The sequence below is a fragment of the Bactrocera tryoni genome, chromosome 4 (assembly GCF_016617805.1).
Source record: "Bactrocera tryoni isolate S06 chromosome 4, CSIRO_BtryS06_freeze2, whole genome shotgun sequence".
Classification (NCBI taxonomy): domain Eukaryota; kingdom Metazoa; phylum Arthropoda; class Insecta; order Diptera; family Tephritidae; genus Bactrocera; species Bactrocera tryoni.
Genome location: NC_052502.1, coordinates 43,518,642 through 43,536,588, shown reverse-complemented (window position 1 = coordinate 43,536,588; position 17,947 = coordinate 43,518,642). Strand labels below are relative to the sequence as shown.

Here is a 17,947-nt window from a genome sequence, read left to right as displayed (position 1 = left end):
ATTGGTAGCTAAGAGTTAATTGACAAACAATTTAGCACTAATTAACTGGCAATTAGACACTATTTGACTGATTAGCACTAATTGGCTAAAATTACTAAAGAGCACAATGAGTTTGCTAATAATTTAGTGACAATTAAGCACTAATTGACTAACAATTAAGTACAAGTTTGTTGTGTGGCAATTAAATACTTATTGACTGAAAATTGAGTACTAATTGGTAGCTAAGAATTAATTGACAAACAATTAAACACTAATTAACTGACAATTAAACACTGTTTGACTGATTAACACTAATTTGCTAAAATTACTAGAGAGCACAATGAGTTTGCTAATAATTTAGTGACAATTAAGCACTAACTGACTAACAATTAAGTAATAATTAAGTGACGATTAAGTTGGCAGGGAATTAAGTACTAATTGACAGTTAGGATAAATTCACAAATAAATTAGCACTAATTAATTGGAAATTAAGCACAACTTGACTGATAAGCACTAATTGAGTAAAAATTAAGTACTAACTGTCAAACAATTAAGCACTAATTAACTGACAATTAATGCTATTTGACTGCTAAGCATTAATTGAGTAAAAATTAAGTACTAACTGTCAATCAATTAAGCACTAATTAACTGGGAAATAAGTACTATTTGACTGATAAGTATTAATTGAGTAAAAATTAAGTACTAATTGTTTGGCAGTTAAGCACTAATTGACTGGTTACTAAGCTTTAATCAATAATTAGGTAACCATGCTTTCTGTCAATTAAGGTATACTATATATTGCGAACATAACCATTAAGAGCTTACATATACGCATATCCATTTATAACTTCAAGTTGCAAAGTTGACCTTGTTTGAAAACTTCGTAGAGCAGATATGAGCTGGTGGGGATGTGAAAAGTATAAAGTCTATGCGGACAATCCCAATTATATTCAGGCCTTGGAAGAAAAGATCATTCGCCAGTTACCAGTCGAAATGCTCGACCATCTGAGACGCAGCCGCGACCAACATTTGAAAGAGATAATCTTCAAAAACTAAATGCCAAAGAATGTTCTTTCGAGTGATAATAAACATCCTCCATTAAATTTGAAGTTTCTGTGTTTTTTTCTTTAGAAAGTAAGAAACCTCGAAACGGATCGCCCCTTTTTAAAACGTAAACATAAAGTGTATTATTTTCAACAAATTTCGTTACAAAAATAGATGCATACTTTAATTAGAAACGCTGGTTATTAAAGCGCCGTTTGTTTATGTTTACATGTACATACATATGTCCATCTATCTGTCCTCGCACTGACGCTTCGACAAAATGCCACATTATTGTGTTGGCATGCAAGTATGCATGTCACTTCAAATATGATTCGCTCATTATCAAATAAAATTGCAGTAAAATATGTAAGGCAAACATAAGCGAAATGAATAAAAGGTTACACACGCTTTGTCGCCTCCAAACAAAAGCCAGCATTATTTCAAAAGCACCGCAATGCAGCCAAGTGTCCGCAGTCGCACTCTCCAATACTTAACCTTATGCTATGTATGCATTAAATACATATGTACATACATATGTCTGTACATACAATCGCATCATTGTATGAGAAGGCAAATTTGAGCGCCGGTGTGTGCGATTTAATGCGTTCTCCTGCCGCGCATTTGCTCATTTGCAAATTAATGGAACGCCGTAAAAATTAATTAACAGCATATAAATTGGAAACATAGGATATTTTCGAATCGAAGCAAGGCACGAATGTCACATGCGGTGTGCATACGATTAAACGCACCATTAAAATGCAATTAAATTTTGTTACAAAAATCAACAAAAACCAAAACAACAAAACCATGTGAAGCAGCGCGTTTCTGTTGTTGCTGTTTATTGTTTTCTTGCTTCTATAATTTGTTTACAAATTTCTTCGGAAACGCCTTGATTGACTCACCTCTGGCATTGACAGCGTAAAATTATGCAACGCGAAGCTTTTGCAAGTCGAGGATTAGGCACCCTACAAGGGGTGACTTAACTTTTGATGGTGAGAAAGTAGTTTCTGTTCAATTTTGTTGCACAAAGTGTGATTTTCAGGCATTCTTTATATGATTTAAAAATCATTTGGTAAAAAAATTATATAAAATTATATTTGAAAAACAGTATATAATATAATAAAGAGAGGAATACATAAATGAATGTAATTAGAGCAATCCAATGCATGTGGTCAGAGACGATTCTCTAACATAACGGATTTCGGTCTAAGACCAAGTATCGTCTGGGTAGCCAAAAACCATCCGTTTGAAGACGAGCTAAAGTGAGAAATCGAATCATCCCTCCCCAAGGTTGTGCGCTGGATTCGGGACCCGACACGTAAAAAAGCACCTCCAATGAAAAGATCAAAACAGGAGTAAGAGTTACATCACCGCCACCTGGAAGTGCGATGGACGGGACAAGGACTGAGACGAGCAGGCCCTTGTGGCATTTACTGCAGTGGCCGTTTGCAGGAGCGCAAATTTGGCGCGTGATATTCGTGAAGAAAAAAAGACTCCATCGCCAACTACTGACATTCAGCCCGATGGATAAATGTCTAACCGCAATCCGGGTCAAAGCGAAGTTCTTCAACAAATCGCTGATTTGCGCCCACGCCCCGGCGGAAGGGAAGGAGCGCTAGGAGTACACCTATGAGAGAACGCACATAATAAACATAAGGACGGTCCGACATGCGTACTGCTCGAAAATTCTACGAAAATATGCGGCTACTAATAGAAGGTTTCGAGACCGGAGCATACTCTTTATGAGCTGATCTAGTGACTGAAATTATGGAGGGAACACTTCTCCGGCTTGCTAAATGGCAGTGAAGCAGTGAAAGCATAACACAAGGAGATGGTGAACCCGATTACCCAATCAACAATAAAGCGGCGGGGGCCGATGGATTCATACACGACAGCAAAGAACTGATAAGGAGCATGCTTCAACTTCTTTGTAGAATATGGTAGGATGAAAGCATGCCCGACGATTGGAACTTAATTGTGCTCTGCCCAATCTACAACAAGGCAGCTCTCACAATCTGCGTCAACTACCGTGGTATAAGCCTCTTCAACATTGCATATAAGGTTCTATCGAACATACTGTTTGAAAGATTAAAGCTCATCGTCAAAAAACTGTTTGGACCTTATAAATAAATGACCAGATATTCACCATGCGCCCAGTCTTGAAAAAAACCTCGAAGAAAGCTGCCTTTATGCCGGTATGTTTGAATTTGGTATCCCCGCACAACTAATACGGCTGTGTAAACTGACGTTGAACAATACCAAAAGCTGCGTCAGGATCGGAAAGGATCTCTCCGAGACGTTCGATACAAAACGAGGTTTCAGGCAAGGCAACTCCCTATCGTGCGACTTCTTCAATCTACTGCTGGAGTACGCCGATGACATCGATACCATTGTCCTCAACAACCGCGCCGTTAGTTCGGATTTCTCCAGATTGGATAAGGAAGCGAAGCAAATGGGTCTGGTAGTGAACGAGGGCAAGACGAAATTTCTTCTGTCACCAAACAAACAGTCGTCGCACTCGCGTCTTGGCACTCACGTCACTGTTGACAGTCATAACTTTGAAGTCGTAGATAATTTCGTCTATCTTGGAAACAGCGATAACTCTTGCCAACAGGTGCTACTTTGGACTAAGTAGGACATTGAGAAGTAAAGTCCTCTCTTGACTAACAAAAACAAAACTCTATAAGCCACTTATTATTCCCGCCCTGCTATATGGTGCAGAGGCTGGACGATGACAGCAACCGATGAGTCGACGTTGCGAGTTTTCGAGAGAAAGGTTCTGCGAAAGATTTATGGTCCTTTGCGCATTGGCCACGGCGAATATCGTATTCGATGGAACGATGAGCTGTACGAGATATACGACGACCGGCGGTAAAACAAAGAAAGAGGAAAACCTCCACTTCGTTGGAAAGACCAGTTGGAGAAAGGTCTGGCTACACTTGGAAAAGGAAAGACGACTGGCACGCTCTTGTAAACTCGGCTATAACCGCTTAAGCGTTGTCTACGCCAATAAAGAAGAAGAATCCTACTTAAGCTATAATTTTATAATATAACTAACTTAATTTTGAAAGTGCACTTAATAGTAAAATATATATACTAACATAACCTTAACTAAGTATCATCAAGCTAATTAAAGTTTTTAAAATTTAAAATACAGACAATAAACCGCTTACCGGTTCAATGCTGGTTAAATCGATTAATAAATCCAATAGATGACGAAACTCTGGGCCGGAGCGTAAATACCAGTTCAAACCACTAAGGGCGGCGGCGATACTCGCAGCTGCAATTGTACTGGCCGAATACATAAAGAAATAATGTTCTAGAAGAAAACAAAACATATATACGAAATATTATTGAAAATGTAAATAGAATTGCTTAAATTAGATATGAGTACTTGTATTTAAATAAATTTTATCTAAATGAATTGAAATATGGCGGCAATGGAAGGAATGTGCTTATACTAGAAGGATCTAAAGAGGTTAACGAGGGTGTAAACGAGCTGATCAACGCACACAGTGCTCAATCATTAGATAGCGGATTAAAACACAAACAAAACAGGCATTAAATTAAGTAGAAGTGGCTCATGGGTCAATTAAAAGCCGATTAAGCGAAAAGTAATGATGTAGAAATGATGGTGAAAGTGAAAGTATGCACACATAAAACGCGTTTCAAACCATATGACCAGTTATAAATCAGCTATATACCATATCCATATTTTGCCATATCATTGAGTTAATTATGAAAATTTCCAGCGCGTGCCCTTGAGCCCTTCTCCCAACGAATTAACGCATTTGATATGACCCTTAGAAAATGTGTATAAAATTCGGCTCAATTTCACGAAATAGTCAACTCATTGGTGCATTTTCCAAGAACTCTTCGACTATCGAGCACATGCACCACATAACGGTCTGAGCTGGCGCATAACCGTGCCTAACGAATTATCACCAAACAGCGAAATGGAACTCTGCTTCAGTGAATGCGCGCTACACAAACATTTCGCAGACAGTTAGATGTTGCCCACATTTCCCAGATGGAATTCGCAACTGCCTACAACTCATGCCCCTGCCACATGCAACATGATTAGACAGTCACGCACAAATAGTATTAGCTCAAAATGCAGCTGCGCAAAGTATCATTCGTCGTCCGCCTCCCTCCGTGCTGGCACTGCAATCAAAGGCGTGTGTGTGTTTGTGCATGAATACGTACGTGTAATCGATGCGATTCGAATTAACCGTTCATCAATGGCGATGATGTTGCCACGAAATTTATTATTAGCCGAGGTTATAAGATCGCCAGCTTGCGAATTACCATACAAACATACATATGTGTGTGTGTGTGTGCCTTGTGTAGCAGCAATGTAAGCATATTACAACGACCAGCGCGATAATTTCTGTTACAACAATAATAAGAACAATGCGAAACAAAAGCCACATCTGTTTTCTAGTCAAATGACGGAGTTTGAGAACTACTTCATTTGATCTGCGTAGCAATGGTGAGACCCTGAAGCCATAAACGCAACAAAAAAAAAAAAGAAAAAACAACAACAGAATCAACAACAACTGATTTGCAAAATGTGTGAAAGTATTTCAACATTTTAAATTCATTCACACATTCAATCACAGCGCCGCACAGTGGGCCCTAGACATAAAACATTTAAACAAAATTAAAAAAAAAAATTATAGTTTAGATATATATGTATGTATATACATATATATAAATAACATTCAGAAGAAAACGTCGGAGACATTATAAAGAATATACATATGTATGTTCAGCATTAGTCGATTTAGCCATGTCCGCCCGTCCTTCTACATATACTCGAAACTACAGTTTTTGAGATATCGATTTGAAATTTTGCATGCGTGCTTTTCCCTCCAAGAAGTTGCTTATATGTCGAAACCACCGATATCGGACCACTATAACATATAGCTGCCATGCAAGGTGAACGATCGGAATATAGTGCTTGTAGGGAGAGCTCTCTCATTTGAAGAGATATTTTTGCAAAATTCGGCATGAGCTATTGTCTAAGACAATTACGCAATCTCCGAAGAAACTGTTCAGATCGGAACACTATTGCATATAGCTGTCATATAAAGTGATCGATAAAATACAAATCCTTGTATGAAATATTTTTTTATTTGAATAGATATCTGCACGGAATTTGATACAGACTATTCTTCAAAGCGGCGCTATAATCCCCAAAGAAACTATTCAGATCGATTCACCATAACATATAGCTGTCATACAAACTGAACCATCCCACTCAAATCCTTGTGTGGAATACTTTTTTATTTGACAATATATTTTCATGAAATTTGCCAAGAGGCATCGCCATAACCTGCGAATATTTATATAATTTTTAGGATAGCACCGCTAGTGTAAATACATAGCTGTCATACAAAGTGATCGATCAAAATAACGTAAACATCTATTAAGGATATTATAAATTTTAACATAAATATTTTAAATATTTTTTATTAGCATTTTCTGTTAAATCATATTTTTCGATGCAAAAAAAAATTATAAAAAAAAATATTAAAAAACACTTATTTCAAAAATATTTTATAAAAAATAAAGAAAGTTTTAAATTCTAGTTTTAAATTGCGTAAATTTTGTATTTATTTTTATGTTATTTTATTTTTAAACTCACATTTTCCAAAGCAGTAATAATTTTTTAAGTAATTGCCTCAAGAAACGATCACACTGGGCGCTGCGCTTTTTGCTGCAGTCCGTTACATTAACAGCAGACTGACTGTATTTGCATTCGCACATATTTGAGCGACCGGAAATGGGCGTAGAAATTATTGCGAGACAGCGCAGCGAACATAAAGTTCAGACGCAGTTGTTCATAGATTTCATGCTTGCACATTTTCATAAATGATGCACACATCTACAAGCATATATGTAGGTGAGTACTCGCATGTTTTGCAGTTTTGTAAGTTTACAAGCTCTAAAGACGCCTGCAGGCGCTCGAATTGAAGACGTGCACAAACGAAAAAAAGCAGAGAAACACAGGACTAATAACAAAATGACTATTAAATCGAACCATATAACGCACACACACACACGCACACACAGACATGAGCGGCCCATAAAGCTCACGCATATGTATAGCACATTAAGTCCCCAACAATCGCCGGTCGCCACGACGTGCACGACGTTGCCGCTTTTTACAGTTTTAATTAGCAATGCAATGTTAAGCAAGCCGACGCTTCATCGGCGGCGATTCGTTGCCGTTGTTATGGCTATTATTACTAGTATTGTTGTTGCTATTGCCAATGCATATGGTGTAATGCATTTACGGCTTTCAATATGGTGCCGGCGGCGGTGGTGAAGGGCAACCGCAGCTAATTGCTCGTTAAGTAAGGCAATAACTGTAAGAGACCTCTTCGCGCACTACAGCGACGCTGGCCCCACCACGTACCAAGTTCAAATCCCGGCCTAAATACGTGTGAAGCGCGTGCAAAATCGCCACAAAGACCCAAATAAATACCAAAACATAACCTAATTTGAATGTTCAATGAAAATTACAACAACATCACAGCGAAATCGTCTGCCAATTCCACTTAAAATCCTTTCGTTCACCTCTTTGAGCAGCCGATATTTTAGCCACAGCCTTTGTGTCGCAACACAATCCTTCGTTTGTGCTATCCTTTGCCTCTTCCGCTGCCATGCGATGCGCCGCATTCCAGGCAATCTTCCATGTAATGAAATGGCAATGAACACAGCCACCAACACACAGACATACAGTGTTGAAAAAGACATAAAAATGAAGCCAATTATCTTGAAATTCCTTGAAGGTCTCGCTCGCATGAACAGCTTTTGGCGTGCAACATGCGGCGCTGGGAGACGCGAACGAGTGATATACAAAAAACAAAAATGTCGTTCGATTTCGTTTGCAAAAAACAAAAAAAATATCACAAAAAAAAATAAATAAAATCAATAAACATAAATGAAATACTTGCACAGTGGTGTCGGTGGTTTTCGAAAAATTAAACGCTTTTACAACGAGTTAATTTGTAATTTACAGCTTTCTAGAATGTAACCGCTCAGTTCGATCAGCTCTCTAATAACTCGGGACGGTGTTGTCCTCACCAAGACCATCAACCTTCCACTGAGCACTCTTCAAATATTCGATGTGTGGAAAATCGGAAGAGCGCTTCAACTACTGAAACTTGGGAAACCCACCAACAAAGGAGAGTCCGATAACTCTCTTCTTCACAGTAGTGAAGACACTTGAGGTTAGCTCTCTACCTTCACGCACCAACTGAGTCTAGCAAGCCACCAAGCTTGGCTGCCGAAAAATGCACAGCACCACCAAAGTACTTAGCGTCATAAACGCGCAGATAGTTATTGGCCTCAATCAAAAACCACCTGCTAGAGGACAAGCCTCGTAGCGTTGGACATGTCAAAAACTGTTGACACATTCAATCACACATAGCTATTTGAGGACATCGAAAAATCAACGTACTCTTCAGGGCTAAAGTGGTGGATTATGAACTATCTGAGCGGTTGACAATCATCCGTACTGTTTCGCGGTAAAAACTCTAAAGTGAGAAGAATTTAAGAGTGGGTTCTGCAGTCAATGACTTTAACTTCTCACACGTCTTCGATTATTGCCAAAGTACAGAGCCGCAACAAGTCGCTAGCCGGCAGCACAAACCTTGTTGGCAAAATACGAGGCAATCGGCTGACCGGTCCTTAACTATGCCACATTAATATGGTCGCTTGGATGCAGTGAAACGCAAACAAAAAAGCTCCAGACTTGTCAGAACACTGCACTCCGGACTATTACGGGATGCCTCTTGATGTCTTCTATCGAACTCCTCTTCAAGCAATTTCTGCTGGAGTGTTTTGGTAGAAACCTTTCCTGCAGTTATCTGCTTGAAGCGTAACCGCCTTCTAGGAGCATAGAGAAGTCCTTCTTCAACTATGTCGACGACATAAGACAATACGCCGACCAGACTTCTGACGCAATTAACTTCAGACAAGCATTCACATTGGAGCCATAAAGAAACACCTTCAACGACTGCCTCTCAGTGAATGGCGTACTTGGAGGTGAACCACCACCCAATGCAGACGAAGTGCTCAAGTTGCTGCGAGAATCGAAACTCCCCCTAGCGCAGCTTCGTTCTGCATGCTGTAGCAGTTTTAACTCTTAACTTATCCAGAAACGACCTAAACATACATCCAGCATGCAACGAGTCCTCGCATGACTCTAATCACCTCTTTGCATACCCAGCTACCCCACCCAGCGAATAGCTTCGAAGCCTGCCAAAACTTTACAATTCGCTTCAAGCATGTGTCCTAAGGACATCCCCTTTTGGGAATCGTCTATAAAACTTTGGCTCGAAGCTCTCAAAACTTATAAGAGGCTTCTGAATACCAAAAAACGGCAGTATTCTCCCGCATAACCACTGTTCACCTATGCAAGCATGTCCTCGAAACAACAGCAACAACACCAACAATAGTTGGGTCACAACATTGGGTGTTCGTTGCGACATTGTCGCCCAACTCCTTAAAAGGTATAAAATAACAACACCAACGGATCAATACATTAGAGAAATCACTGTAAATGACGGAGGCACCAAAAAAGTACAACAACAAAACGAAGAAAGTACAACAATCGCAGCAGTTGAAAGTATGCTATAGTTGTGGCGGCAAGTGAGCGACAATCAAAAGGTGAATTGCAGTTAAAAACAATAACAAATGTGTGCAGCAACAAAATGCAATAGCAACACAAATGCAACAAACAAAGTGCAACAACAGCAACAAACAAAGTACAACAATAGCAACAAACAGCGACAACAGCAAGGAGCAGAACAGGCAGCAGCAGCACACCACTACCATGGCGCATAACGGCGTAGCCATATGCAGGTGTGTGCGTGTTTGTGTGTGTGTAAGCGATTGTCTGCGCAAAACAGGCAAGAGCACAGGGCGCGCATGCGCGCTTCTTCCTTTGCCTGTAAACTCTTTTTTGTCTGCGTGTTTGTATTTTCTTCTTCTTTTTTCTTTGTTGTTTGTGTTTCTGTCTGCGCTGTTGCCATTGAAGCAATAGGTGGTCGCTGAGAAATGAATTACGATCGTTTCACATTCGCAATGGCATTCGCATTTTTGCGTTTTCTGTTTGCCTTTTTTTGCGTTACTTTGCTTCTGCATTTCTTTTTTTTCGTTTTTGAATACTTTTTATTTTTGGATAAAATCACAACAAAGCGAGCGAACTTCCTTCGGTGTCGTCTCACCTTTGTTGCCAGCAAAAAAGATAAATAAGAAAAGAGCACAAAAATAAGAACAAAAACAAAACGAAAGCGAGAAAAAAGTTAAAGACACAGCGCATCCTTTGCATTTTTGCGCCGCCACGAAGAAACTGGATTTCGTCTGCTTTGAAGGCTTCATTTGCCACTCGTTATGAGTAAGTGCGTCTGATTGTGCGCGCAAATCTTTTTTATTGTGAGGATGTTTTCAGCGCCCATTATCATATGTGAATGTGTGTATGTATGTATGTATACCGGTTTCCTTAACACTGTTGCATGCCGCAACACATTCCCGCATTTTGTTATTGTTGTTATTATTATTACACTACGAATTTTATGCAAATGCGATATGGGTATGCTGGTGAATGCGTGCGCCGCCAAAAGCAACAACAAAACAAGAAAAAATGTTAACTTCGGTTGCACCGAAGCTATAATGCCCTTCACAAATAAAAAAGTTTTCAAACAAAAACTTTATTTTTATCGGTCCACTCGTATGGTAGCTATAGCAATAGAAGTTCGATCGGTACGTTGGAATTTGTTCGGAGATTGTAGCGATGCCTCGCATAGCAAACTAACGAAATTTCGTGAAGATATAATTCCAAATCAAAAAGCTTTCCATAGAAGAGCTTGAATTTTGTTGTACACTTTGTATGGCAGCTATGTGTTACAGTGGTCCGATCTGAACGGTTTCCTCGGAGATTGCCTAACTGCCTTAGAAATCAGCCCATGGCAAATTTAGAGCAGATGTCTCGTCAAATGAAAAAGCTCTCCATACCAGAACTTGAATTTTATTGTACACTATGTATGGCAGCTATGTGCTATAGTGGTCCGATCTTAATGGTTTCCTCGGAGATTGCGTAACTGCCTTAGAAAATAGCTCATGCCGAATTTCGTGAAAATATCTCGTCAAATGAAAAAGCTTTCCATACAAGCCTTTATTCTAATGGTACATTTTGTATGGCAGCTATATGCAATAGTGATCCGATATCGGAGGCTCCGACATATAAACAACTTCTTGTGGAGAAAAGGATATGTGCAAAATTTCAGATCGATATCAGACGGAGAGACAGACGGAATTGGCTGAATCGATTCAGCTCGAGATGCTGACCATTTATGGTATATATACTATGTACATCTAAATTATATTATTTATGTTGAGGGTATAAAAACAACGATAAGAAATATTATAAAAACACATTCAAATGTGTGCAGCTATGCTAAAGGGAAACGGCGGTACGCAAAAAACGCTGTAAAAGGAATGCAAGCCGCCGCCAAGCAGCGCCGAAAAGGTGTAGTATGTAATTTCTTGTATGTGTTATGTCGTCAACTCATTTGCCAGCGACATTTAATTAAGAAATTAAATTGGCAAATTTATGCATTTAATATGTGGATGTGTGGGTAGTGTGAACGAAAGTGCTATGCGATATTCGCACATACACACACACACACGCACACCTAAATAAATATATCAATAAGCGCTCAATAAGTGTCGACACACACACACACATGCGCATGAGTATGGGAAACAATGTTGCATTGGAAATTAGCTCAAATTACCTGTACGAAAGCAAAAACAACAGAGAGGCGCCGCTTTTGATTGGGAAAAAAATTCCATGGAAGGCATTAAGCCCAACGCACAATTTAGTACACACACACACACTTATTTATATATATAATTATGTATATTAATGTGACTACCTACTTCATCGCCATACATATTATAAAATCATAAATTATTTTTTTGAAGGTTTATGGGACATTTAAAAAATAGCGAAATCGTGATCGAGAAAGGGCTGAACCTTTTTTGTATTTGTTGTAATTTTTTCAGTTTTCTGCGCTGCGAAAATATTTATTTGTAACCCGACACTTTTGCGTAGTGGGAGCCGCTACACAATTTGATTTCATTAAGGGAAAAAATTGTGCAATATTCAAATAGGGGGAAAACGTGTGTGAGAAGGATTCGCTTAATTTTTTTGGCATGCGTTACCTGCTACTTAACTCTTTTGAAACTGAAAAAAAATATGCAAAAAAAAAATTTTAAATTCGAAAACTTTTTTTACAAATAAAACGCTCTCCAACTTCGGTGACCGTAATAAAAAAAAATTATTTTTTTGTGAAAAACACGCAATCTTCTAGCTTACCTCTGCGCCTAATAACACGCACAGCATAAATTTATAGGGACACTAATGAGTAAAACATAGGCGGTTTGTATGGCAGATACATCGTACGCTGTAGTGGTACGATCTGAGCAATATGTTCGAGGATTGTAGCATTAGCTAGGACAATAAGGCATGCCATATTTCGTGAAGATGTCTCGTCAAATGAAAAAGTTTTCCATACAAGCACTATATTGCGATCGTTCATTTTGTATGACAGCTATATGCTATAGTGGTCCGATATGAACAATATGTTCGAAAATTGTAGCATTGTCCTGGACAATAAGTTGTGCCAAATTTCGTGAAGATGTCTCGTCAAATGAAAAACTTTCCATACAAGAACTTGATTTAGATCGTTTAGTATGTACGAGGTGTGTTCAAAAAGTATCGCGAATTTTGTGTTTTTTCAAAAATTATTTATTTATTCATGAATATCTATTTTGTCTCCTTCAAAGTAATCCCCATGAGGTATTATACACTTGTACCAACGGTTTTTCCAATCTTCGAAGCACTTCAAAAAATCATTTTTTTTATCTTCTTCAGCTCCTCCTTTGATGCCGTCTTTATCTCGTCAAGAGAAGCGTAACGTCGTCCTTTCATGGGCCTCTTCAGTTTAGGGAACAAGAAAAAGTCACAGGGGTCCAGATCTGGGGAATACGGTGGCTGCGGCATCATTAGTGTGTTGTTTTTGGCCAAGAAGTCGCGCACAAGCAACGATGTGTGAGCAGGGGCGTTATTGTGATGCAAAAGCCAATTTTTGTTCTTCCACAAATCCCGGCGTTTCTGGCGGATTGCTTCGCGCATAACTTGCAGGTAATATTCCTTATTGACCGCTCTTCCCTGTGGCAAGAACTCATGATGCACCACGCCCCTGCAATCGAAGAAAACTGTCAGCAAACTGTCGCGATACTTTTTGAACACTCGTATGGTAGCTATATCCTATAGTGCTCCGATAACGGCGATACCGAAAAATGAAATGAATTTTTGAGGAGAAAAGGACGTGTGCAAAATTCAGCTCATTATCTCATAAACTGAGGGACTAGTGCATGTATCTACAGACAAAGAGACATGGCTAAATCAGAACCTCAACAAATAAGGTTAAAACATATAATAATGAATACATTAAAAGTTTGTAACTTTGTAACTTCTAAATCATTTTTTAGGTTATGTTGTGCTCGTATATTTAGAAATTGGCGATATTGACTAAAAGTCACCACCCTTACCGGGGTTCTATAAAATGTGTTGGATTATCATAGCGAGGATTTTGAAAATCATTCGAAGAATGTTTCTGTGAATTAAAATGCCAGTTGTGCAGAACTAATCAAAATAGTGACAATTGAACAAAATTTAATCCTACGACTATCTTGAGGAAGACCTTCACTCCGTTGGAAAGACCAGGTGGAGAAGGACCTGACTACACTTGAATTCTCCAATTGACCCCAAACAGCGAAAAGGACGAACAACTAGCGCGCTTTTGTAAGCTCGGCTATAACCGATCTTGAAGCAATTTATACTCATGTCTTTGTATAAAGTTTTCTTTTGTTCTAGCTTACATATAATGTTCATATTATTGTAACATAAACCTTTTTAGATATAAATTACTTATGTTTTGCACATCACTGTATAAAAGCTATACTCGTGAACTTATTCATAGAACTACGAAGAGTATTTTTAATTGCTTTGCATTAACATCGTATTTCATATATGTATATTTTATTAGTAGCAAGCTTCCCGAAAAACTTCGTCATTTACGCTGAACTCTTCACTTCAAAAGCTCATAAGTGTATTCTGTTTAAGCAATCGATTGGGCACTCCGAAAGCTTGCTTATGACATATTTATAGCTATTTTATATAGCTTTTAAATTTTTATTATTTTCGTTTTCTTTTTTGTACAGCTGTTCCACGCGACTAACTTTCTGCCATTCATTGCAGAGGATGTGCCTGTTATACAAACAGCGAATAACTGGCTTTTTTGATGAATATTGGCGGCACTTTTGTGATATTTCAAATTGATTTCGGTGGCTGTTCACATTATGGGTTTTGGATATAAAATTTCATACCGCCACTGTTTCAATTTGGTAAACGCTTGACTTAGCCACGTGTTAGTAGAAGAATCTGTAGACAAAAATATTATATTTCCAGGGTAGATATAAGCGTACGACATTTTTTGGCAAGAGGATTAGAAAAATGTCCGGTTAACGCTGACCCAATTGAGCTTATTTGCTTTAGTATTGATGACTCTAGGATTTTTTTCGATTGAGGATCTTGTTTACAGTAACATACCATATTTTCGGAATAACTAGCAACATTTGCGGTAAACCACGTTTAAATATACCTAAAATCATTGCTTGATTAACTAAAGTTCTTATACTGTTAATTTCTTATAAAAACCTTCTTTAAAAATTTGCTATCTGGAAATTTTAGCGATCTACAAGTGATCTCAAAATGAACGAACTTAACGATCGGAGACAATTGATGCCTTAGAACTTAGTCTTTAGAGATTTCCGTGATCAAAAAAAAAATTAACGATCTTCAAGTGATCTCAAAATGATCGAACTTCACGATCGGAGACCATTGATGCCTTAGAACTAAGTTGTTCGAGATTTTCGTATTGTGCAGTCAAGATACACTGTGATCAAGGATAAAATAAATTTTAACGATCTTCAAGTGATCTCAAAATGAACGACCTATATACACGTAATCATATCACAAATAAGATAGTAGAAATTCACTGTCAAACTATCTATTTAGAACATAATTAAACATTTTTAGTTCAAACTAAGAGCTGAATGTTATAAATGAAAGGACTACGAAGCCCATTGCACACACTTCATACAAATTATGTTTCATTGCAATTGATTTCTAGAAAACCAATTTACTCTTCGCTTAATGACACCGCAACTGTAGACAACTTTAAGGTGTATAGTAAACCTCGCTCGTGGACTTTGTAAAAGGCAATCCTTCGCTTGAGTCAATCAATAATGAATTAGTTGGAATGCGGTGTAACAGCACAGACGAATGGCCAGACAAATCTCGGTGTCGGTGTTTGAGGTTTCGCGAAACTGTTAGCGCAAACAATTTTCAATGAATACAAAATCAATAAAATTCAATGTTGCCTTCGAAGCAAGGCGCAAACGTGCAACCACAATGCTAATGCAATGCCGAACTTTAGTTAAAAACCGAGAAACTTACGCTCGCGATGGACGCAATATGAGGAGACCATTGGCATCCTGAAGCCACACGCCAAGCCATTAAAAAAGTATTTCATAATGAACGAAACCAAACGAGCATTTGGTGTGTTGCTGGCAGTAACGCATGCGCGTCCCCTACATTTTTGTTTTGCTCATTTGGTGGCTGGCTCTTTCTCTTTGATGCTATCGCTTGTCCTGTTGCCGTTGATAATGCCCTGAAAAAGCCGCAGACAGGTTATTTGCGTGGTCTGCGATTTTTATTAATGTTTTATATTTGTGTGCTGTTTTCATTACCCATCTTCCTTTGTACCTTGGCCAGGGCCAATGCAGACAACATGAAAGCCAAGCGACCAACCGGCTAACCGAACGACCGACCGACCGACCACCTAACGCCAGTTAGAGGTGGGCAACTTCATTCACAGGATATGCGGCGCATAGATAGCAGTCGAAGTCGGCTGGACGGGGCACAGCACAGCAGGTAGAGTCGTTTGACCACAATTGCAGAGATAATTTAACTTTGTGGTGTGAATGAAGCGGCAGAAAACAGCTGAGCGCGAGGCGCAGTGCCAGTGGTTATGAAATATATTATAAATGGTTATACGAAATATTTCAGTTTGAATAAGAATGTGGCTAAGTTTATTGCCAAACAACTGGTTTCGTGCCGTTGGTATGCGTTATGAGACAACCGCAGTTCATTTGCCCAATTGGCAATTAAACTTTTGTGCAGCATTAACACAATTCATTAATAAAATTACTTAATTAGTTAATTGACAGTACATTTCATTAATTAAATAGCTTAATAAGTTAATTGACAGTACTCACCTTTGGCTGCTAAGCATATGAAGGCCTGCGCATGCTGCCTGACTTTATCGAGACTCAGATCAGGACATTCTTTACTCTTGATAGGCAGGCGGATTAATAACAATTCAAGGAAATCCAAAGGCGTAACGGAGGACAAATCCCAGCCGAGTCGACTGAGCACGTACAGTTCCCATTTCTGCAAGAGAGCGTAAAATATGGTGTGAAAACTAAGATTTGAGTGGATTTTGTTAAAATCTTTAAACTAATTTGTATTCAGAGGTTCTACCGGCTACAGAATTAGACAAGGGTTAAGATTAAGGAAATTCAAAATTTTTCAAAATAAATCACCGATTTTTAAAGTATATTTAATTCTGTAAACGTAAATAATTTTTACTTATTCATTAAAAAAAAAGTGATTCTTCAAACAAAATCACAGAAAAATGCGTTTTTTTCTGACAAAGGGATATAATAACTTAAATTCAAAAGTAAATAACAACTTAATTTCATACAAGGTGCGTTCCAAAGTAAACAGGATTTGAATCTGGCGCCCCCTGATCTGGCCATCTATAGGTCGACTGGTGCGTTAGAATCTGCTATCTTTATCGATTGTCCAGTGAGAGTTTAATGACATTTCATCGACTCGAAGTGAAGTTATTGCGTTTTCAGTGTCGGTATGTTTGTGTTATCGGTGCGCAAATGAGCTTCGAACAAAGAGCCAACATTAGATTTTATTTTAAAATTGGTAAAACTTTTACCGAAACGTTTCAATTGATGAAACGAGTATATGGCGGTGATTGCCTATCCCGTAGCAGAGTGCACTAGTGGTTTCAACGTTTTCAAAGTGGTCGTGAGGACATAAATGACGATCAACATGTGGGCCAATCAAAATCCATGATCACCGGAAATTCCATCGAAAATGTGCGTGAATTCATCAAAAATCAGCCGAAATCATCATTCGAAAATCATCATCCAAAATATCGATTTATTGCATTTCGACCGAACATTTGGGCTTACAAAAGGTGTGTACACGGTTTGTTCCGCATAAATTGACTGACGACCAAAAATTGCTCAGAATCCAACATTCGAAGGACATCATTAACCGATTATTTGACCAAAAATCACATTTTAACCATTAACCACTCCCCGTATTCACCTGATATGGCATCGTGCGACTTCTTCCTTTTCGGAAAAATGCATTTACCCATGAAAGGAAAGCGTTATGCAAACGTAGAAGCAATTCAAAAGGCTTGCACCGGCTACTGGCGGTCATACCGGCCAAGGAGCTGAAACACTCGTTCGACATGCTTTTGGACCGTGAAAAAAGCTGTATTGAAGCAGAAGTAGACTATTTTGAATAAAATAAATTGATTTTGCCCAAGAACCATTTGTTCGGTTTTTTAAAGTCCTGTTTACTTTGGAACCCACCTTGTAAAAGCGCGTTAAATCAATAACTATATACGGCAGAGACATTAATTTGTACCCCAATATCGTATTAGAAGGCTTTATAGGAGCGGGTATAAAA

General features: G+C 38.5%; 1 protein-coding gene across 2 annotated transcripts in view; it reads right to left on the bottom strand.

Annotated features, from left to right (window-relative positions):
- The window catches only part of LOC120775284 (G1/S-specific cyclin-D1), a 106,261-nt gene that overhangs the window by 1,602 nt on the left and 86,712 nt on the right, over positions 1-17,947 (bottom strand). For both annotated transcript variants that reach the window (XM_040105396.1, XM_040105397.1), the window contains 2 exons: positions 16,447-16,621; positions 4,197-4,342 (listed from right to left, as the gene is read on the bottom strand). In XM_040105396.1, the coding sequence (XP_039961330.1) occupies positions 4,197-4,342; positions 16,447-16,621 (321 nt within the window). The remainder of the gene's footprint in view (positions 1-4,196; positions 4,343-16,446; positions 16,622-17,947) is intronic.